General features: G+C 32.5%; 1 protein-coding gene across 2 annotated transcripts in view; it reads left to right on the forward strand.

The window, feature by feature from the left end:
• Dnajb14 (DnaJ heat shock protein family (Hsp40) member B14) overlaps positions 1-19,558 on the forward strand; it is a 45,829-nt gene extending 26,271 nt beyond the window's left edge. Inside the window, exons 4-8 of one of the 2 annotated variants that reach the window (XM_046458948.2) lie at positions 7,527-7,712; positions 9,619-9,713; positions 10,587-10,696; positions 11,652-11,824; positions 14,821-19,558. In XM_046458948.2, the coding sequence (XP_046314904.1) occupies positions 7,527-7,712; positions 9,619-9,713; positions 10,587-10,696; positions 11,652-11,824; positions 14,821-14,945 (689 nt within the window). In that variant the 3' untranslated portion in view covers positions 14,946-19,558. Of the gene's footprint in view, positions 1-7,526; positions 7,713-9,618; positions 9,714-10,586; positions 10,697-11,651; positions 11,825-14,820 lie in introns of those variants that run through there. The other variant, XM_046458950.2, reaches the window with a different exon arrangement.
• The last annotated feature ends 4,081 nt before the right edge of the window (positions 19,559-23,639 follow it).

The following is a 23,639-nucleotide window of genomic DNA, read 5'->3' on the forward strand; positions in this document are numbered from 1 at the left end:
TACTTGAAAGTAATGAGATCATGTTCCCCCCTACTCTCCCAGAGTGCTGTCAGAGGAATACAGTTAAAACACAAAGTTTAAATTAGACCCGGAATCTCATAATAGCCAATATAAATATTTCAACTGAAAGTTACTTGTTATTCCAAGAACCAGGATCTCAAGAAAAAGTTAATCAAGAGATACCTACATGAAGATGACAGAAAAGTTATAACTGCTAAGTAAGGATTTTTTTAAACATTTATTTTTTAGTTATAGGTGGACACAATATCTTTTATTTTTATGTGGTGCTGAGGATCGAACACGGTGCCTCATGCATGGTAGGCGAGTACTCTACCTCTGAGCCACAACCCCAGTCCCCCCAGTAAGGATTTCAAAGTAACATTTCACTGAGCAATTACAAATAAGCCAGAAACAAGCAAAAAATAAATAATCTCAACAAAGAAAGAAGAAAATGGAATATTACAATTAAATAAAAACTATCAATAATTGAAATAACCACAATAGGATGGATAGAGGAAAGAACTGATGAGCTAGAAAATGGAAAAATGGATATTATCCAATCTGAACAACAAAGAATACACTGGGGAAAAAAAAAAGACAAGCCTCATAGACAGATAAAAGTATATAAAATAAATGTAAACAAGATATATAAGACAATTGTGTTACAAAGGGGAAAAGATGAAGTGAAGAGAAATAAGGGTTCTATACTTCTAAATAATAAAATCATTATGTTATGTGTATAATGCCCAAAGCAACCATTAAAGAGCTGTTTAGAAGAAAAACACTCAGAAAACACTAGAGACAAATCAAAATGGAATTCTAAAAAATGGTAACTCACAGGAACTAAGGAAAAAGAAAACAGAAGAAAAGCCAAAAAGTGAGTGACAGACATAAGGCTTAATTACCAGTAATTTCCTTAAATGTAAATAATCTAAATGTACCTATTAAAAGATAAATTAGTGGGCTGGGATATAGCTCAGTTGGTAAAGTGCTTGCCTTCATGTACATGGGTTCAATCCCTAACACCACCAAAAAAAAAAAAAAAAAATTAGCAGGGTGAATTAAGAAAACACAAGGTCACTAAATATTGTCTGTAAGAAAATCTCTTTGTTCATAATAGTAAAGAGATTGAAAAAGATATGTAAATATTAAAGTAGAAGTTAGTATATTCTTTATTTTTCCCCCCAGTATAAGAGTGTTTTGCCACTGAGCTGCATCCTTATCCCTTTTATTTTGAGACACGGTCTCCCTAAGTTGCGCAGGCTGGCCTCCAACTTGCAGTCCTCTTGCCACAGCCTCCAATTAACTGGGATTATAGTATATGCACTGTGGATATTAAGGAGTTTTTATAGAGTAAAAAAATTACCAGAGGTGTACATTATATGATGATAAAAGCATGAATCTACCAAAAAGACATTATAATATGAATGTGTATACACTAAGAAATGAAGCTGCAAAATATGTAAAGCCAAAACTCATAGAACTAGAAGGACAAATAGATAAATTCACAGTTATAGTTGGAGACTTCAACCCCTTTCTATCAACAGCTGATAGAACAATTAGACAGTGATCAGTAAGGCTATAGAATAACTAAACATGACCATCGCCCAACAACATCTAATCGGTATTTACAGAACACTATCCAACAATATCAGAGTACATATTCTTTTCAGGTACCCATGGAATATAGACCAACATACACCATTTCCTGGGTCATATTAAACCTTCACAGCCAGGTACAGTAGTGAATACCTGCAATGCTAGCAACTTGGAAGGCTGAGGAAAAAAGATCACAAATTTGAGGTCAGGTTTAGTACCTCAGTTGACACCACGAGCAACTTAGCAAGACCTTATCTCAAAGTAAAAAAAAAAAAAGGCTGGGGATGTAGCTCAGTGGTAAAGTGCCCCTGGTTCAGTCCCATACATATATTTAACAAAAGAAAAAAGAAGAAGAAAATAAATCTTAACTGATAAAATATTGAAATCACGAACACATTGTATGTCCACAGTGGAATCAAAGAAAAATCAGTTAACAAAATAAGAAGATGTCTAATCATTTGAAAACTGAACAGTGTACTTCTAAATAACTTGTGGGTCAAAGAGGAAGTCTCAAAGGAAAATTGAACTAAATAAATTGAACTAAATAAAAATACAAATACTAGAATTTGAGAGGATCAGCTAAAGCAATGCTAAGAGGAAATTTATATGCAAAATTTATATATTAGAAAATGCTAAATGTATATATTAGAAAAGATGAACAGTCTCAAATCAATTCTTTGTTTCTCCCTCACAGAATTAAAAAAATAAAAGCAAAATAAACCCAAAGCAAGAAAAAGAAAGGAAGTAAGAATGGGAATCAATAAAATTGGAAACAAAATAACTATAGTGAAAACCAGTAGTGTAAAAGGTAATTTCTTGAAAAGATCAATAAAATTGACATACTGACAGAAAAAAAGAGGCTAGAAGTGACCACCATCAGAAATGCTGTCAGAAACATGAATATCGCCACAGACTCTGCAGACATCTAAAGAATAATAAGAGTAATATACTTCTACATATACAAACTTGCATGTTAGATGTGGTGGATCAATTCTATAAAGAATAAAAAATAATAACAACTGAAATAGAAAATGTGAATAATCCTATAGAACTTTTCAGTAAATTAAATTTATAAGACTTCTAAAAAAGAAATCTTTAGGCTCAGATGCTTTTATTAGAAAATTCTACCTAATTTTTAGAGAATAATTAAAAGTAATTCTACATATTTTCTCTCAGAATATAGGAGAAAATATTTCTCAATTCATTTGACAAAATATTTTACCTTGCTATCAAAACCTGTCAAAGACACTACAAAAGAAGAAATTTACAGACTAATCTCATTTATACAATAAGCCCAAATATGCTTATTAAAATACTGCAATATTAAAAAAGAACTATACACTACGACACCAAGTGGGGTTTATTCTAAGGTTGCAAATTTTGTTCACTATATGAACATTAATGTAATCTAGCAGGTAGGAATGTAGCTAAGTGGTAGAGTGCTTACCTAAAATATGTAAGACCTTGGGTTCAATCCCCAGTACCACCAAAATAATAATGATAATAGTAATAATAGCAGAGGGGTGGGAGGGGAAGGGAGGAAGCATGGGGTAATTAATGATGGTGGAATGTGATGATCATTATTATCCCAAGTACATGTATGAAGACACGAATTGGTGTGAGTATACTATGTATACAACCAGAGATGAAAAATTGAGCTCTAAATGTGTAATAAGAATTGTAATGCATTTCGCTATTATATATAAATTTAAAAAGTTAATAAAATCACTGTGTAAATGGGCTAAAGAAAGAAGAAAAAAACCCTACAATTATATCATTCGTTGCAGTAAAATTATTTGAAAAATTTTAGCACCCATTCATGACAAAAACTGTCAGAAAAGTAGGAATAGAAGGGGGCTACCTCAATTTAATAAAGACTAATTCCTGAACATCTATAGCTGACATATTTAGTGATGGAAAAATGTGCCCTCTTACTATTCATATTCAATTTAAGTGTTGGGATTTCTAGCCATTGCATTAAGATATGAAGAAGAAATAAGAGGATTACAGATTAGATATAGTAAGAGAGAAAATTGTAACTATTTACAAGAAATCTACAGAAAACCCCCCTAATAAAAGTTAATTTCAGGGCTGCGGATATAGCTCAGTTGGTAGAGTGCATGCATTAAGGCCCTGGGTTCAATCCCCAGTACCAAAAAAAAAAAAAAAAGTGAATTTCATAAGATTGTAGAATTCAAAATAAACATAAAAATCAATTGTATTTCTATATACTAGCAACTTGGAGACACTGAAATTTAAAATTCATTAACATTCACAATCACTAATTAAAAAGTAAATGCTTGTCTGAAAATTTAGTAAAACTTATGGTGAAAGCTGCATGATATTCATGAAAGAAATCAGAGAAGTCCTAAATAAATGAAGCAAAATATCATGTACCTGGATTGGAAAATTTAACGTAGAAAACATGCCAGATTTCTCCAAGTTGGTATGCAGATTTACCACAATTTCTGTCTTAATCCTTTTTGCAGTTAGCAATATTTATTCTAAAATTTAAATAGAGACTCAGAAGAGCTAAAATGATTTATTGAAAGAACAAGAGTGGGACTAATCAGTGAACCTGATTTCAGGACTTACTGTCCATCTATAGTAACCAAAATTGTGTGGTACTGGAAGAAAATAGACATATAGACTAATAGAACAGGATAGAGAATCCAGAAGTAGACCCATAAAAATATATCCTGGTTTTTGACAAAGGTGCAAGAGCAATTTAATGGAAGAAAAATAGCCTTTTAAAGAATTGATTTTAGAATAGTTGCATATCCATAGGCAAATAAATAAATAACCTTGACTGAAACCATAATTTATGCAAAAAAATGTTTCTCAAAGTGGATCACAAAGGTAAATATAAAACAACACTTTTTAACTTTTAGCAAAAAAAAAAAAAAAAATTATGGGGATAGATCTTTAGGATCCAGGGCTGACCAGTGATAATTCTTAAGATGACCCCAAAAGCAGAATTCTTAAAAGGAACAGTTGATCAGTTGGACTTGAGAATTTTTAAAGACTTTGCTCTACTAAGAAGATGAAAAGACAGTTTACAAGTAAGAGAAAATAATTACCAAGCACATACCTGCTGAAGTTCTAGTATCTTGAATATATATAAAGAAATCCCAACACTCAAAAATAAAATAATATTGTTCAACTAGAAAATGGACAAAAGAGATGGAGACATTTCACCTAATATACACATAGTAAAGAAGTGTATGAAAAGATTTTCAACATCATTCATTATCTGTTAGAGAAATGCAAAGTAAAACCAAAATGAGGTATCACTGCATACTTATTGTAATGGCTGAAGTTAAAAAAAAAATAATGACAATTCCAAATGTTTGTATGTATGCAGAAAATAGATTGCTCATACATTGTTGATGGGATGTAAAATGACACATTCTGTACCACAGTTTTGAAGTTTCATAAGAAACAACTATCAGAAATGAGAAATAAAAATTTGTGTACACATAAACCTACGTTTAAAGGTATATAGCAATTTTATTTGCAATAGCTAAAAACTAGAAACAACCCAGATGTCATTCAGTGGATGAATGGCTGAGCAAACAGTGCTATGTTCATACCATGAAATATTATATTAATAAAAAGGAATGAAGTTACTGACATAGAACATCCTAGTTCAATCTCTAGAGAAGTATGCTGACTGAAAAAAACAATTCCAAAAAGTTTTGCTCTATTTACATAATTGTTATGATACAGTCCCATTTATATATTATTCCATTTGGTGTAATTAATGACAGTGAGGTAGAAATGTATTGTGTAAGGCTTTTGAACACCAAATAAATGTTGGATTTAATTCTTTAGATAATAAGGAACTGTTAAAAAAAACTTTTGATTATGCCTATAGCACAAAATAAATGAATAGAAAATTACTTTGGTCACAGTGTATAAAGCAAATTTTTTTATGGATATAATTATGTATAGATTATGACTTTCACAAATATCTTTTAAATATCTTAATGTTTAGAAATAATTTTTTAAAAAGAGAAGTTTTAAAAATAGAATTGGGTTACCTACATATTAATAGTTTCAAAAGTAATAGCATTATGAAATTTAGTTTATTGATGTTAAATCCTAAAACTGATACCGTTACTGGAAGTACAACTTTAGCAGAGATGGGTAGATACACTTCGTTTTTTAGGTATGGATTAATACTGTGTATTGTTTGTAAGTACATTATTTTGCTTTCTTATTATGGTTTCCATTGAAATAACATTACAAGTGGTGGCTACATTTCTAAGTCACAATCTCTTTGAGGATTTGAAGGATATTTGAGAGCATCTCCTCAGGTAGATGGCCTTCCACCTAATTTTTCATCAGGCAAGGTTCACAGATCTCTTGAAAGCTATCATCTCTGTATCCCAGTTTTAGGAAGCCATATCAGGAAAAGTTCCAGACTATATGTGTGTAACTAATTTCGGTGTAATTTGTAATTATCTCAAACCAACTACCTAATGAGCATCAGTTTTCTTTGAATACCTAAGACAGCCACCACATAGATCACAAAAGTATTTTTTTAAATATTCCATATTTAATGCAAGTGGCATATAGTGTAGTTAAAGAAGCAAGCTGCATTTATGAAATGATTAGTGTCAGAATGAGAAGAGGAAAGTAGTTCCTACTTTTAGCTTCAAAGCATTATAACTTTTATTAATTGCTACAAGAAGACATTCTCATAACTAATGTACCATTGCTTTTTGGACTTGAGATTAGGAGATGGGACATAGAAACCTCTACAAATAAATACGAATTACCAAAATGAGATAGGAAAACTGAGGACTGTGTATTATTCAAAAATTAATTTAGACTGTATGCTGGATCCTGGGACATTGCAGTAAAAACAGACTCAGGCCCTATCTTATGGAGTTTACTGTCTTAAGGAAGATAAATCATTTAGAAATAGAGTGAAAGAATAGCTCATTCTGGGCAGTACTGTAAAACAAAATGTTTGTGGTATAGGTTTCATGGAGTAGTGAAAGTATATCATTGTGCTGAGAAGGATTTGGCCTTGAGCAAATTTACCATTTTGAGACCCAAAGTTCTCATCTATAAAGTGGAATTGTTAAAGGATAATGTAGTAAGGTATGGGGTGCAGAATTAATAGCTACATCATAAATGATAAATACTGCTGCTATTATTGTCTTAAACAATCTTGATGAATGGCTAGTAGGGCACTCAGAAAGGAAGAGACAAGATTTTAGAGAATATTAGGAAATATTAGGAATAGGATATTTCTAATTATTAGGAAAGGTAGATGGTCATTCTTTTTTTTACAAAGCAGTAAGGAGACTTGCCTGGCAAGTATGAAAAGTTGTATTGAGAGATGACAATAAAAAAGAAAGATAATAATATATGTAATTTCAAACAATGTATAATATTTTAAAAATTAATTTTAATAATTTAATGTTATACTTGTCAAATTATAAAGTTAGTATTTTATAATCTTCATTAGTTTCAAGTGAAAAGTTTTAGAGGGGTTCCAGGGATTGAACTCAGAGGCACTTAACCACTGAGCAACATCCCCAGCTGTTTTTTGTATTTTATCTAGAGACATGGTCTCACTGAGTTGCTTAGCGCCTTGCTAAGTTGCTTTGAACTCGTGATCCTCCTGCCTCAGCTGCCCAAGCCACTGAGATTACAGGCATGCACCACTGCACCCAGCTCAAGTAATTGTTTTTAATATTTATTTTTTAGTTATAGGTGAGCACAGTATCTTTATTTTATTTTTATGTGGTGCTGAGGATTGATCCCAGTGCCTCACTCATGCTAGGCGAGCACTATACCACTGAGCCACGGTCACAGTCCACGCAAGTAATTTTTTTAAGGTGACAGCTTATGGGTCAGTCTTTTATAAAATAAGAACTTTGCTTACCAACTTTTACTCATTCCTTTTTCAGAGATTGGAAATGCTTATGCTGTTTTAAGCAATCCAGAAAAACGAAAACAGTATGATCTCACGGGCAGTGAAGACCAAGCATGTAATCACCAAAACAATGGCAGATTTAATTTCCATAGAGGTTGTGAAGCTGATATAACTCCAGAAGACTTGTTTAATATATTTTTTGGTGGTGGATTTCCTTCAGGTAAATTAATATTAATTATAAATACTACATTTTACGAAGAAGAGAGCCTTCCTATTAGGCTATTTAGAAATTTATCTGCTTTCTCCCCTGCATTTCTCATAGTACTAGATTCCTGTGATGGCTTTCCATGAAGGTAGGAGAAAAATGTTAGGATAACTACTTTTACTATAGCCTCTCTTTTTCCTAGAACATACTTGAATTTAAAAAATTAGTTGAAGAGTATTTTAAAGTATTTTATCTAAAGGTGAAGGAAGGGGGTGGAAGCAGGAAATCTAGTGGCAGTGTCTCAGGTAAGTGTTGTTATAGTTATGAGATGTATCCTATAGCCTGGATAACTATTTGGCAGTGGTTCTCTGGAGAACTTTCTAAATATTTTATTAAGGAAATTATAAATTTGCTAATTTGGATGTATATATTGAGGTAGTTACAATGAAATAGTAAAAAGTCTTATCACATTTTATACGTAAAAGTGTTTGCTGCCCGCTCCCCATCCACCCCCAGTACTGGGCATTGAACTCAGGGCCTTGTGCATGATAGGTAAGTACTCTACCACTGAGCTACACTCTTCCTCCTGCCTTTTTCTTTTCTTTTTCCTCCTTTTTTTTTCCTGAGATGAGGTCTCACTAAATTGCCCAGACTGACCTCAAAACTGGGAATCTCCTGTTCAGCCCCCCCCCCCAGATGAGATTATAAGATTATCAGGCACTATGCCTGACTCATGTTTTGTTATTGTTGTTGTTATTGTTTGTTTGTTTTAACATTAGGATAGAAATAATAACTTAAACTAGGCTATCAAAATGAAATATTGTAGTGACCACTAAATGAATAGATTTTACAGTGCCAACATAAGTAATAGTGAACTCTGCTTACATTTATTATGAGTTTTTATGTGGAAATTAATTTTCTTTGAGAGTATCTCTTTTTTTTTTTTTTTTTTTTTTTTGTGGTACTGGGGATTGAATCCTAGGAGGCAAGCACTCTACCAGCTGAGCTATATCCCCAGCCCTGAGAGTACCTCCTCTAAGATAGTTAAAATTATAGCTCCAGGCTTATTTATAGCATTTACTTAATGTGTTGAGTTAAAGATCCTATTCAAAAACAGGATAATCTTTTATGAACAAGCAGTATAATTTGGCATGGTGGTCTTCTCTGAATATTAGTGAGAAAGATTATCATTATTGATAGGACATTTTTGCAAAGTGTCCTTGAAGAAAAGAGGATGTATAAATACACATTAATTAACTAAGAATGTAACTTATTTTGACATATTTGAATACATATTTCCTTTTACTGAAAAATTATTAAAACTAATAATTTTGACTGAAAATATGCTATGAACAATCAGAAATATTTCAGGCCTTTGTGAATGTTTTTGATAGTTAATTTGCAGTTCCTTGCTAGTTACAACATAGCTTAATTTGCCAAATTTGTCAGTAATAGTCAATTTTGGTTCATCGCCATGTTTAAAAACAATTTGATATCTATCAGCAAGAAAATTTTTGAGTAAGTTATGGCACACATTCTATGGAATATTAAATAGCTTTTAAAAAAATTATTCAGAGTGTTATATTTTGATTTCTAGAGGTGTTTGTGACTCATTTAAATACAGAAATCAAAGTTTCTGAGTAAGGATCCAAGGTTTGTAAAAATAACCAACTATATAATAAAAGTTTTCTAGATATGTAGAATATATTTCATAAGTAAGAAACTTCAGCCTTACTTTAAAGGAGGCAGAGTTGGGAAAGAATTATTCCTGTTTCTATCCATACCTCACTCATAAGAAAAGAGGGCAGTAAACATTCATTGCTCAAAATAAACACCTATTAATTAATATATGTAAAGGACAATGTAATTTTTTTATCATATTTGCTCTCCCTAATTTAACCTTGGTTTTTTAATTTTCTAGGTAGTGTACATTCATTTTCAAATGGCCGAGCTGGTTATAGTCATCAACATCAGCATCGACATAGTGGACATGAAAGAGAAGAAGAGAGAGGAGACGTATGTTTATGACATGATTAAAAATCAAAAAATGAATGGCAAATTTCAGCTTAGGAAAAGCAATTAGAGTTATCTAAAAAATAGGGCAAGATGTTTTAGGAAGTAATATATTTTTTTTTACCAAAAGTGTTCAATAGAGACTACAAAATCCCTTTGTGATATTTTTTCATGTGTTTTTTGTTTGTTTGTGGTGCTGGGGATTGAACCCAGGGGCTTGTGCATGTGAGGCAAGCACTGTACCACCTGAGCTATGTCCCCAGTCCCTTTGTGATATTGTAGGAACAGGGGTGGAGGTAATGATATTAGTTGTTAAGGCAATATAACCCCTTCAGATTGGTGTTCTGTGATTCTAAAGAGGATACAAATGTACCATACATGTTTTGAATTCATCCTGAAAAATACTTAAATTAGAAGGAACTTTGCTTTACTCTGTAATGCAGTTATGCCTAATTGCTTATAACAATTAGGTCACAAGTTGGAAAGGTAAACAGAAAGGGCACTAGACCAGAAACTGAAATATGCCTATGCCCTAGCTCTGCCACTCATCAATTTCTATCTTTAACCCCCACATCCAAGGTAAAATTTTTTGCAATCCATAGCACATTGGTAATCTCTACTGTATGTGTGTGAGAGAGATAAGGACTTTGTTATCTATAAAGTGAGATCAGATTCTATTAGTGTTTTTCAAATCACTATCTCTTGATGATGTGCCTGGAAAGTTACAATTTCAAGAATCTGATCAGGCAGATTTGAAAGTATTATACTGAATGATCTCAAATGTCCTTTCTTCCTCTTAATTATGTATAACAACTATTGGATAATTGGCCACTACAGTTATATTATAATTTGTTATTTTTTTATGGTTTTTTATAGGGAGGTTTTTCTGTGTTTATCCAGCTGATGCCCATTATCGTATTGATCCTTGTGTCATTATTAAGCCAATTGATGGTCTCCAATCCTCCTTATTCCTTATATCCCAGATCGTAAGTAAAGTTTTATAAAAATTTATTGTTGCTGTCTTATCCCCTTTCCTTTAAAGGGCCTTCCTTTGCTCTTTTAAAGTGCCAAATCTGTTATTACAAGTGTATTAAATATTAAAATATCTGATTTTTAAAATAGCTATATATGTGATAAATTTGTATGATGTCATTTACATTTCTGTTCCACTTGTAGATAAGGACAGAAGTGCTCTATATATTTGAACTTGAATTTAATGTGGTAGGAAATATGTTGATATTAGGGACAAAAACTGAAAATCAAGAATACCTTAAAGATAAAAATATAATAATTGATCTTATGTAGATTTGAGTCATTAAGGGGAAAATGATTTTAAGAGGTCAGTACATAAGGGAAATTTAATACAACATCAATTCTAGACAACTTTAATATAAAATACTGAGTATAAAGGAAACTTCGTAAAATCATATTGGCAGTGATTCTACAGTATTAGAATCAAGATTGATCTTAAAATAACTTATCATTTCTTACATATAAGACTTTTATTAACTAAAAATTGAGAGGACTTTATTAGAGCATATTAAATTAAAAGTGTGGTTACTTGCTGGGCATGGTGGTGCATGCCTGTAATCCCAGTGACTGGAGAGGCTGAGGGAGGAGGATCAGAAGTTCAAGGCTAGCTTTAGAAACTTAGCAACTTAGTTGCCTTAAGCAACTTAGTGAGGTCCTGTCTCAAAACAAACAAACAATAAAAAGGGCTGGGGATGTGGCTCAGTGGTTAAGTGCCCCTGAGTTCAATCCCCAATACCAAAAAAAAAAAAAGTGTGGCTACTTTTTTATAACATGAAATCAGTTTTAGGTAATTTTAGAAAATGTATAATATTACTAATATTAACTTTTTAATAATTTTTATTACCTCATTTTATAGTAGTATATTAATATGTCTAATTTTAATTAAAATAACAATCATCTCTTTTACAGTGGATCAGGGCAAACCATTAAAATGCAAACAGAAAATTTGGGCGTTGTTTACTATGTCAACAAGGACTTTAAAAATGAATATAAAGGAATGTTATTACAAAAAGTAGAAAAGAGTGTAGAAGAAGATTATGTGACTAATATTCGAAATAATTGCTGGAAAGAAAGACAGCAAAGTAAGTTTGTGAAATGTTTAATATTTTTAAACTTATTCAGTCTTTGGAATTGATCACTGTAGATTTCCCTATTCAAGGAATATTCTGGAATTACCTGGGACCTAATCTGTGCTCAGTACTTAGATGAAATATAGTCAGTACGTTATTGTGGAGGGTTTCTTATCTGTGGATTTAATCAGTCATCCATCAAAATATTCAAGGGTAAAACTGTCTATCCTAAACTTGTATAGCCTTTATTTCTTGTTATTCTCCAAACAATACAATATAACTAACTAATGACAGCATTTCTGTCATATTAGACATTATAAGTAGTGTGCTTATAATGCCTAATATCAGTATAAAGGAGGATGTGCATAGGTTTTATTCAAACACTGTGCCATTTCATATCTGGATATCTGGGGGGGGGCCGAGAGCCAATGTAACATGGATACTGAGGGATGACTGTATTGTGTTTTATATACATGTGGTTATCCAGTAACCCAGTAATTGGTTAACAGTAAGGACTTAGTGGTACTTGTGTTATTGTTGTTATCAATAAATATTTGATCAAAAAAGTGAATATCGTAGTTAAAGTGCCAGTTCTGGGATTGCCTCACAAAATAACTGGCTCTAACAATATTATATATACCAAATTATTTAAATTTCAGTTAACCTTTTCGAGAACAGATAATCTATAGTAAGCACTCAGCATAATGTCTTGTTACCCATAGGTATTCAATATTTTATTTATTATTGTTTATTTCATAGTATTCTAAGTGTTTTTGCTTGGCTTAATCTAGTTTAATCTGTTAGCACTCTGGCAGGATCAGTATAAATAGGATCCTTCAGCCCATATTCTGTCCATTAACCAAGTTGTCTGCAGTTATATGGTATGCATTTATATGTGTTTGTTAAATTTTCTACTGGAAGTTTAATTCAATGTTTTTAATGCTATTCAAATACAAAGCAGCTTTCTTATTAAAAACTGTCAATGAAATAAAAGACAAAGCTCTTTGTGCTGGGCATGGTGGCTGAGGCAGGAGTATTTTAAGTTGGAGGCCAGCCTCAGCAATTTAGCAAGACCCTGTCTCAAACTATAAATAAAAAGGAATAGGGATGTACTCAGTGGTAAAATGCCCCTGAGTTCCACCCCAGCACCCAGAAAACAAACAAACAAACAGAAAAGACAGAGCTCTTTGAGGCTTAAGAAGACTAGAGAGACATCACAGCTAAAAGACATCACTAGAGAGATTGGCTCCTAGTTGGGGAGAGGTACCTATAAAGGACATTATTGGTATAACTGGTAATATTTGAGTATGGATAATATATTAGATAATGGTAGTGTATCAGTTAAAGTCCTGAATTAGATAATTATATTGTGTCTATATAAGAGAATGCTCTGGTTTAGGCAGAAAAATGCTGAAGTGTAAGAATGAAATATCGTATAATATCGGCATTATATTCTCAGTAGTTCTGCAAAAAGGCCACAAGAACAGTTAACAAAGGCCTTTATTGTAGAGAGAAAGATTAAAGCAAATTTGACCAAACTCTGAAAAATTGGTCCAATATGATAGTATCAGATATTTGCTGTACTATTCTTTTGTGTTGGTTTGATATTTTTTTCAAAATAAAACTGAAATTCAGTACATTTGTAAGTTTGGGGCTTTGAATGATGATGAAAATGGGAAGAGCTCAGTTCATTAATTAAATGCTCCTTCATTGATTAGAAGGAATTATCTTTTTGTTGTTGTTGTTGTTTCATTGAAGTACTGGGGATCAAATTCAGGGCCTAGTACATTTAGGGAAGTTCTGTACCACTGGGCTGTTACACTCAGCCCTGAAAGTAGTTTTATAAATTAAGTCATCAAAACCATTGTTGGCCAACAGATATTCTTTTGCCAGTTTTTTCCCGATGTTTCAGAGTCACTTCTCTAATATCTAAATTGGAAAATACGTGTTTTATATAATACAAGCAATAATTTGAAATGTTCTGATGAAAAGAATGTTAATATAGAAGTTGGAGATTTGTATTTGAATCTAGACTGTGTCATTCATTAGCAGTGTGAACTTTGGTTTAACAATTCTTAAGTTTTGGGAAGAGTTATCAGCAAATGAATTTTATAAGTACATTATTATGTGTAAGTAAAAGGTATAGAGTAATATTGTTTGAACAATAATTCTTAGCCCAGTTGATTGAATAAAGTTTGTTTTTGGAGATTATTACATATGAAATACTACATTTTTACCAGTGAGTATATTTGAAATGTGGTTCTGACCAGGTGGCCTCTACTTGGCCACTTTTTTCTACAAAGTAACTTATTTTTTTTTAAAATTAACATAGCTTTAAGTTCTCCCATCCTTTAGCAGTATTAATAAACAATGGAAGGACTGAGAGTAACTTAACTTCCCTGATAATTTTCATTTGTAGTCCATGTATTTGCTATTAGTAACTGTGCTACTCACTCACTGGAGGAAACCTCAGAAGTGCTTATGTTGTCTATCAGTATTATGCTCATGTAACAATAGCATTTTTCCTCTGTTTCGTCACTAACATTATATATTTGTTTGAGTAAACTAAGAGCAAGATTTTAATTTTTTTTACTTAAATTTTAAGATTATCCGAAACCGTAACAAAAACATCACAGCAAGAACAATCATTAGTATTGAATAGCATATGATATTTTGGGGATAAAAGGCAAAGATGATGCTTCAGAGCAGTGATTTAAAAAAAAAAATACTTGGGTTCAGGAGTGAGGGTAAAGTGTTCTGACATGAGTTGACAAGATTTCTATTCTTGTTTCTTTTCTTTGTTTTACATGCTAGTCTTTAGGTAAAATTGTCATTTTTTAGAGAAAATTTTATCTACTAAAATGGCTTTTAAAAATAGAACTTGTATTTCTTTATTTTTTTAAAAAAGCTAATAGAAGTGTATTGAAGGTTTCTATGAAGCATGATTTGAATTTATGCAGTTGATGTGAATTGTTATTTAATTAGCAAAATATTTTCTTTGTTAACAGAAACAGATATGCAGTATGCAGCAAAAGTATACCGCGATGATCGACTCCGAAGGAAGGCAGATGCCTTGAGCATGGACAACTGTAAAGAACTGGAGCGGCTGACTAGCCTTTATAAAGGAGGATGAACTGGAATTTTTATTTATACCTTTCAGCGTGCTCTTTATCTCTTCTGTAAATTTAATTTCATCATGAGAGCTGAAGAAAAAGATTTGATATTAAAAACTGAACTGAATAGTTGGTTCCTGAAATCTTGGGCTGTTTATGACCTATTGGTTCCTTTAAATAGTAAGAACTGACAACTAAAATTAGTATTTATGTTTCTGCAATTATTTTCGTTTTAAAAGCTTATATGATTCCTAACTAAATATGTCTTGAGAAAGGATTCTCATACCTGTAGCAATTCAGTTTTAGTGATTCTCTACCTTTTCCCTCATGTAAATATTTATGGAATGATCATTTTGTGTACATACAGATTATTGCCTTTTATTTAAATTCTTTTAGTGTTTAGCTCCATAAGACACTTCCTTTAAGTTGGTGGAATAAATGTTTTATGACACAACTTTTCCCTGTCAGGTGTTGAGTATGTGGAGTTTAAACAATGAAACTTTTTCAGAAAGAAAGAAAACAAAAACTATTTAACTTTATGTAAAATCTTATATAGCATTATCAGCTTAGAGGGAACTGATATTTTTAATATTGCCATTATATTCCAAAATATGTATTGAGATAAATGAACTGGTATAATGTATCAGTTTGCTATTTAGTTTTCTGAATTGCTAATCCATGCATAGAAATGAAATGCTATGCTGATAGATTTTAAAGAAAATATGAGGAAATGGCTATAAATATTAAATTAAAAGGGTCTTCAACAGTAAATTGCAGTTATGCCATTTGCAAGTCCAGTAATTAAAAGGCCCCAGCTGTTTGTTTATGTGTCTTTGAAGGCTGCTAAAATTTATTTAGAGAACTCACCTAATTTTCCCCCTATGGAAACTTAAGTTTCTTAGTAATCATTTAAAAATGCAGGATCCAAAAGTCAATGAATTCTACAAATAAATAGTAAGAAAAATTACTACCAAATTATAGCCTTGTGCCTTTTAACCCTATTGCCAACTCTGAAACATGTAAGTAGATCACAATTCACTTATTTGATCAGAGCATGATCTTTATGGCCACATGCAACAGTGGGCAGAAATACAGTAGCAGGTAGAATAGTGATTTATAGCAAATCATCCTTAAGAAATTCTGAGCTAAAATCTACTCTAACCATTGAGTAATTAATTATGTAGGAATAAGCTCCTTGTAATTAAATCCATAATACAAGTTAGAGAAAAAACAGCTGGAAATTGAAGTTTTTGGTGCCTATATATTGAAAATGAAACTATTTTGATTTCTAGTCTTCTATGTTTAACAGGTATAATATTTTGATGCTTTTTCGTACTCAGTTAAGGGAACATGAACAGTTTTGGGTAGTTTTTTTTTGTGAGTGAGAGAATACTAGAATGAGTGGCTTTGTTCTTTTATTTAAGGATTTCTTTCTTCTGGGTATGTTTGATTTATGACGTTTGTTAAATAAAACCACTAAAATGATATTCTCTTAAAAATGTCCTTGTTTCCCCTTTTCCAGGTGAATCAGTAGATAATGTCTAATTAAATCAGTACATTAAATTAAACATGCTGTCCTAGGAAACCTGGACAACTTACCCAACTTGCTTAAAAGATGTGACCTTTAAAAAAAAAAAAAACAGTGCTTTAAAAATATATATATATATATAATTTTAAGTATTTTTTGAGCATGTAGAATGAGTAAAGAAAAAAAGTCATCCTAAGTACCTTTGAAAGCTCTCATGTATCAGAAATTTATAAAAATTTTAATGAAAAAAATTTCACCTTTATTTTTCCAGTGTTAATGTAAAATTTACACTGTTGTGATTGATACTTCTTATTGACTGATTTATTTCCTTAAATCCCTGCTTTGAGGGGATAGGTGAAGTTATCAAATTAAGTTTTACATCATAAAGTTATACATGACTTTCAGACAGTATTATATTTCAGGTTTATTGCTACATTCTATTTGATAATCTGTTAGGGGAAATGTGTTTGAAAATTAAATTTTCAAATCAACTGTGGAAAATGATTATAGAGTGCCTGACGATTTAAGCCACATATAAGGTATGTAAGAAAGATTGAGTCCCTAATGTTACCTATATCATGGTATAAAGACCTAATAAGTACTTAAAATTTTGGGTTAATCTTTAAAAGCAAGATTTTAGATATCTTGAGATTTCAGATTTTCATATTTCTTATTCCTTTATGATAAAACTCCCAGTATTCTGCCATCTTATTTTTAGCTAGAGCTTTAAAATAATTTGATTTGATCATTTTAAAGACCACCTAAAAGCCCTTTAATTTTGCTTATTAACTAGCTTCTTTAGCTGATATTTTGGAAGTTTGGCAGCAGTTGTTTTTATTCTTTACATTGTTTATCCCTTTTTATGCACTACTGTCCTTGTGAGGGTTTGAGGAAAAGGAAATAGTATCTTTCCTCTTCTTTTTGGCTTCCTTAGTTCCCAGATAGATCGGTGCTAGTCTTTAGTCATTTGTAAGTTTTAGAACTTACTTTGATCAAATAAGACAACTGAATTCTCAATAATGAGAAATTTCAAGTTATTTATCTAATAATCTAAGTGAATATAACTGATTTGGGGAACAGATTATATTGGAATTCTTAATTATTTGTTTCATAATTGTTACATGTTTCTTTATGATTTATAAAGGTTTTGTAGAGAAAAGTAAAATCTTTAAGGCATTTTGTGATAACGCATTAAAGGACTCTGCTTTTGTGTCAGCTCAGGTGTTCACGGGAACAGGAATATGGAATGCTAGTCCTTACCTTTAATTGCACTTTCATGATTAATTTTTCTTCCTGTTAAATCTTTTACACTGGTATGTAAAATAAAAAGAAATGATTATTTGATTTCCCTTCTGATGATCTGTAATGATTTAAATTGCAGATATTTAATATTACTTATTGTATTCTTATGTTTGATTTTTAAAAAATCTCATACCTTGTGAAGGCAATGAAATATTTCTCAATGACCTGAGGACCAAAGGAACCATCTTTCCAGTTAAACGAGTATTATTACAAAGGACCAAATGGTTAAAAAGAGAAGAATGTGTACATTTACTTAGCTTCTGCATGTGAAGCTTGGGTTCACTACTACCTGTATTACTTACCCATCTTCATCCAAGTGAAGCAAACCGAAAGGGAATTCATAACATTTTTTCTCATCTGAACAACTAGTGAAATGAATAACAAATCTGAATTTTAATCTTCACTAAATAGCTGAAAACCTTGTCTTTTGGCTGTGTTGGGCTACTGCCTCATCAAAAATACATAAAATTCTCTGTCAGTTAATGAAAGAGAAAGGAGTAGTCTGGCAATAACTTTCAAATTTTCCTGAATTCAGATTTTCAGTTATGGCTAAAATGAGGCTTTTCATTCTTGCATGCCCCTTTAATAATCTGGCAGGCAACACAGTCCTAGAATTTAGGCTTCCTTTTTGGTTCATGACTATTAAATAGATAATTCCTCAAAACATACTCCTTATATTAAGGATTATGTAACCACATTTTTTAAAATAAATTCCTTTTTCTTGTTGGTATGTGATTCCTTTTCATTTAATTTGATTATCTGCTGGTGTTGGGGCCAATAGATTTGTGAATATTCTGTGGATGTGTACCTGTATAAGTGTATATATATTTTCTTCCAGCTAATACCTCAGATGTGTGATTGTTTAATAATATATATACCACACTACATTTGCACATAGCAGGGCTTCCATTAGCAGTGGATATTCATATTTCTAAATTTGAAAATCAGTCCACAGAATTTCATTGGTGTAAATTCTTTCAGTTGATCTTTTTTTCATATTTTAATGCAAATTCCTACTGTAAGGCCCATACTTCAAATATAATTGTATCTTTCTAAATCTAGCAATCTGGAAATATATAAAGGTAAGAAGTGTTTCTTAAAGTATCTTAATTTAGTAAGTGATTAAAAATTGGGATGATTAGTTGCCAAGATGTCTAGTAACTGCATAGCAGATGACACCTGGCATGAATATGGGTCTCATTTACTTCACAAGATTCTATATGTTCTGATATTCTACTTAGTCATTTAAGAGCACCATTAAAATAGTAAACATTTTCAGTGACTTTGGAGTATTTTAATCATTGATTTGAAAATGAATTGTTTGTGAGATTGGATGACTATAATAATGATAAGAAATGTAATTGATATTTTGTAATTTATATTAAGAAATGCTTCTTACCTTTTTTTGCTTTGTTTTGATTTTTAGATTGCTACATAAGACTTTCTTATTTAAAGTTTAGTTTTAGTTTGTTTTAAAAAGCTACAGGTAATTTTCAAGGTATGATGGAATTTTTAATGGAAGCCTTATGTAAGTTGAGTGATGTGAAACTGGTAAAGGAGATATTACTTTATTTGTAGTGCATTCAAGATTATATAATTAGGTTTAAAGATGAAATGTCTGATTTGTAAAATATTTAATGTTATATCAGACTTATATAAAATAAAATTTTCTGTGTGAGAACTGTTAAAATGCATTTGATTTTTAATGAATGTTCTACTGAATGATTTATGATGAATTTTTTGTCTTTTAGTCTCTGTAGTTTATCTCAATATATTAATAAAAAGGTTTGTTCTCACTGTAAAGATTCATTTTTATTATGTTTTATACTTTTTTTGGTACTGGGGATTGAACCCAGGGTCACTCAATCACTGAGTCACATCCCCAGCTCTTTTTTGTCTTTTATTTAGAGACAGGGTCTGTCTCACTGAATTGCTTGGGACCTCACTAAGTTGCTGAGGCTGGCTTTAAACTCATGATCCTCCTGCCTCCGCCTCATAATATGCTCATTATTTTATTCAGCCATAAATTATGAATGCCTGCTATATCCCAGGTAATCAGCTGGGTGCAAGGAATTAATCATTGGACATGACTCATATGAAAGACTGGACAAAGACTCTCATGAAATTTATACGTAGCAAAGAAAATAAGTGTCAAGTAAATAGTTATAATTTTGATAAATGTGATACAAAATTACAAGATAAAAATGCCAGCATGCATGACCTAAACTATTCTGGGAGTATCAGGAAAAGTTCTTCTGAGAAAGGGAGCTTCAACTGACACAAAATGTGAAGTAAGTAGGAGTGAGGTGAATGCTAGAGAAATATTTCAGGCAGAGTGTGTACTAAGCTGGTAAAGTCATAAAAACTTCAGAAGTGAAAACAAACTTACATGATTATAACATAAGGATTCCAGGGTAAGTGAGAGAATTAAAATAAGGGACTGGATTTTCATTAAGACCAGCCATGGTGATAACACTATCTCAAAAAACTTGATTTTTTTTTTTTTTTTTTTTTTTTTAGTTGTAGATGGACACAGTACCTTTATTTATTTATTTTATGTGATGCTGAGGATAAAAATCAGTGCCTCACACATGCAAGGCAAACGCTCTACCACTGAACCACAACCCCAGCTCAAAACTTGAGGTTTTTATGGGAGGAGTTTACATGATCAGATTGAGGCTTTTAGAATATCATTTTAGTTACTCACAAGACTGGAGGGCAAAAGTGATTGTAAGGCAGCTAGAGGTTTTGTCAAAAGAGAGATGATCGTAACTTGGACCAGAGAAGGAGTAAATATAAATGAATAAATTTTTAGAGGTATTTAGGAAATAGACCAACATAACTCTTTGATTGGATTTTGGATAATATGGTGACATCAATTAGGAACCAGGCTAAATTTTTCCAAACATTTGGCTATACAAGAGAGTAGAGAAGAATGATGTAACTGGAAGAGAATGTGGTTTCTCCAGAAGACTCTTATTTTTTCATTACCATGCAATCTTTTTTTTTATTCTGGAAAATGGCAAGTCAAAATTGAAAGTGAAGATAGAGAAAAAGAGGGTAATAACATTAAGAACTTGGTATGTCACAGGATATAGACTCCTTTGAAAGATGTAAGAATTAACTTTTCTAAGAGAGCACCAGCATTCTTTCAAAAAGTTAATGCACAGAGGATAAATTTAAATGCTGGTAGGTTTGTAGTGGTTATGAAATGGTAAGCCTCAGGTTTCTTGAAAGCATATGAAGTGGGGGAGGGGGAAAGTGATGAGCAGAAGTGGACAGTGAAGATGATTTGAATGATCTTGACCAAGTTACTATCATCTCTCCTTTGACAAAAACCTTCTACCTGCCTTACACTCACTTTTGCCCCCAGTCTTCAATGGTAACTAAAATGATATTCTAAAAGTCCAATCTGATCATGTAACTCCTCCCTTAAAAATCTCAAGTTTTGAGCTGGGGTTGTGGTTCAGTGGTAGAGCGTTTGCCTTGCATGTGTGAGGCACTGAGTTTGATAATTTGGCTAGTAAAAAAGAGGATTTCTGTGGGTTGTTGACAGTTGTATGAATTTTCTGCAGCCTAACAGTCTAGGCATAAGCATGAGAAAGTAATGGAAGTTTGAGGTAATCAATTTGGTTACAGTAGAGGATCCTCATTAGAATGTGTTCACAAGTAAAACACTGATACATTAGGCCCTCATTAAAAACTGTTAGCTTTATCATTGTCTACAATTTTTGAACATGTAATAATATGTTTTATGTGCTATTATTAAGTGGGGTTATAGTTTGGGTCTTAATTGTCCCTGAAAGGAAAGGTCCTTATGGCAAAGTGTTGATCTACAGCATGGTGCTATTGGTAGTTAGTAGAAACTTTAAATTGGTGGGGCCTAGTAGAATGTCTTCAGGTCATCAAGGGTATGCCCTTGGGGGATTGTGGATCATAGTCTTTGTGGTCTTTTTTGATTCCTGCCCATGAGGTAAGTGGTTTTGTCATGATGTGCCATCATAGCCCCAAAGTAATAGGGCAAATTGATCATGGACTGAAACTCCTAAAATTGAGCCAAAATAAACTTATAAGTTGATTATCTCAGGTATTTGTTCTAATGACAGAAAGCTGACTTAACACAAGTAGCTATTGATTTGGTCTTGCTGAGCAGAAATAAAGGTTTAAGTCAAAAATTGAAAAAAATACAGTGGGGAATGGTGGTATACATTTGTAATCCCAGCTGCTTGGGAGGGTGAAGCAGGATGATCACAATTTCAAGACCAGCCTGTGAAACTTGGCAAGACCTTATGTCTCTCACCCCCCATCCTTGGCCAAAAAAAAGGAAAAGGAGTTCAAGGACAGAGAAACCCTGGATTTAATCCCCAGTACTGCAAAAAGAAAATAAACATACAGGTACAAACATCATAGGGAAGATCAAACAAGAATCCTGACTGGCAGAATCATGGTACTAATACAGACATTAGGATAGTTTTGATTAGGAGAATTTTAGAGCCTGGCAGCAAGATAATGTAAAAGTATCTAATATTAAATGTACAGCTAAAAATGTAATTAATACAGACAAAAGGTACATATTTACACATTTTCAGGGCATTGTGGAGAGAAAAACAGCAGCAAAACAGATAAGTAGAAAATGCCATCATCTGACAAGGAAAAGGGACCTGAGACAAGAAGTGCAGTGTTCTAGAAGGTAAGTAAAAAGGGTTTAAAATAAGGAAAAGGAATGGATCTTCAATGATGCCAATTTCAGTTTATCTGTCAAGTTCACTTAGGAGGTCATTTGTAGAGCTCTGAAGTTTACAATTTCTTTCAAAGATAACTAGCAGGCTGGGGAAATAACTGAGTAGAAGACCACAATAAGTGCTGGCCCTAGGTTCAATTCCAGCATGTTCAAAAAAAAAAAAAAAAAAACCCACAAACTAATCCATAGGATTTCCTACAACTATAGGAAATAACCAATTGCTTTCACTGTATCTTGAACTAGAATTAGTTCCCTTTGCATACCTACTTTTAAGGATTGGAAATGAAGATCAGCTGTAAACAAGTTCCCATTGATCTCATTTTTCAAGACACACTACTCTGCAAGAAATGAGATCAGAAAAAATCAGCTAGTAAAGCCATGAGCTTCAATTTTCCTAGGAGGGGCTAAGACAGTTGTCAGCTGGGGTAAGATTTTTGGCCCTCAGGGAATTTTCTGCTGGTATCTAGTGAGCAGAGACTGGGGATGTTACTAAATGTCCTATGCTGCATAGTGCAGCCTGCTACAACAAATTACCTGGCACAAACCGTCAATAGTGCAGAGGTTGAGAACCTTGGGCTAAGGTGACTGGCGACTCCTCCCATTTTATTAAGATTTCTGATGATCCTACTACTTACACAGGCTTTTGTTAAATGTGCAATCATGGCACACACACACACAAAAAAAAAAAAAAATAAAGAGGAAAGAGCCAATTAAAGAAGGTAGGTCAGCGACTGCATGCATTAAAAGTAGAGGCTAGAGATACAGGGCTCCTTGATTAAATCTGGATAAGACCTGGAATAAAGAGCCTGTAGGGAGGCATCTGCGGTTAAGTCGAGAGAAAGTAAGCAACTGGGGTCAGAAACCTAAGTTCTTCGGACTTCCAATCGCAGGCGATCTAGTGCGTGCTGGTCGTTAACACACCAGTCCCGCAAATTTCTTTATCTACAATGAAAGATTTTAAGATAAGGGATCCTGGAAAACCCATGAAACTTTTGCATCCTCTCCACACAAGAATGCCTCATAATGTAACAGGGGTTCGCTTGATGCTTTGACTATATCCCTTGTGGCTTTGAAACTTAATTTTTTTTTCTTTTTCCCAACCATATTCTCCCCTACATTCTTCTCCCCAACCTTCTCCTTCCC

This window comes from Marmota monax, unplaced genomic scaffold (genome assembly GCF_021218885.2).
Source record: "Marmota monax isolate L192 unplaced genomic scaffold, Marmota_monax_Labrador192_F-V1.1 WCK01_AAM20220418_F8-fsc00002, whole genome shotgun sequence".
Classification (NCBI taxonomy): domain Eukaryota; kingdom Metazoa; phylum Chordata; class Mammalia; order Rodentia; family Sciuridae; genus Marmota; species Marmota monax.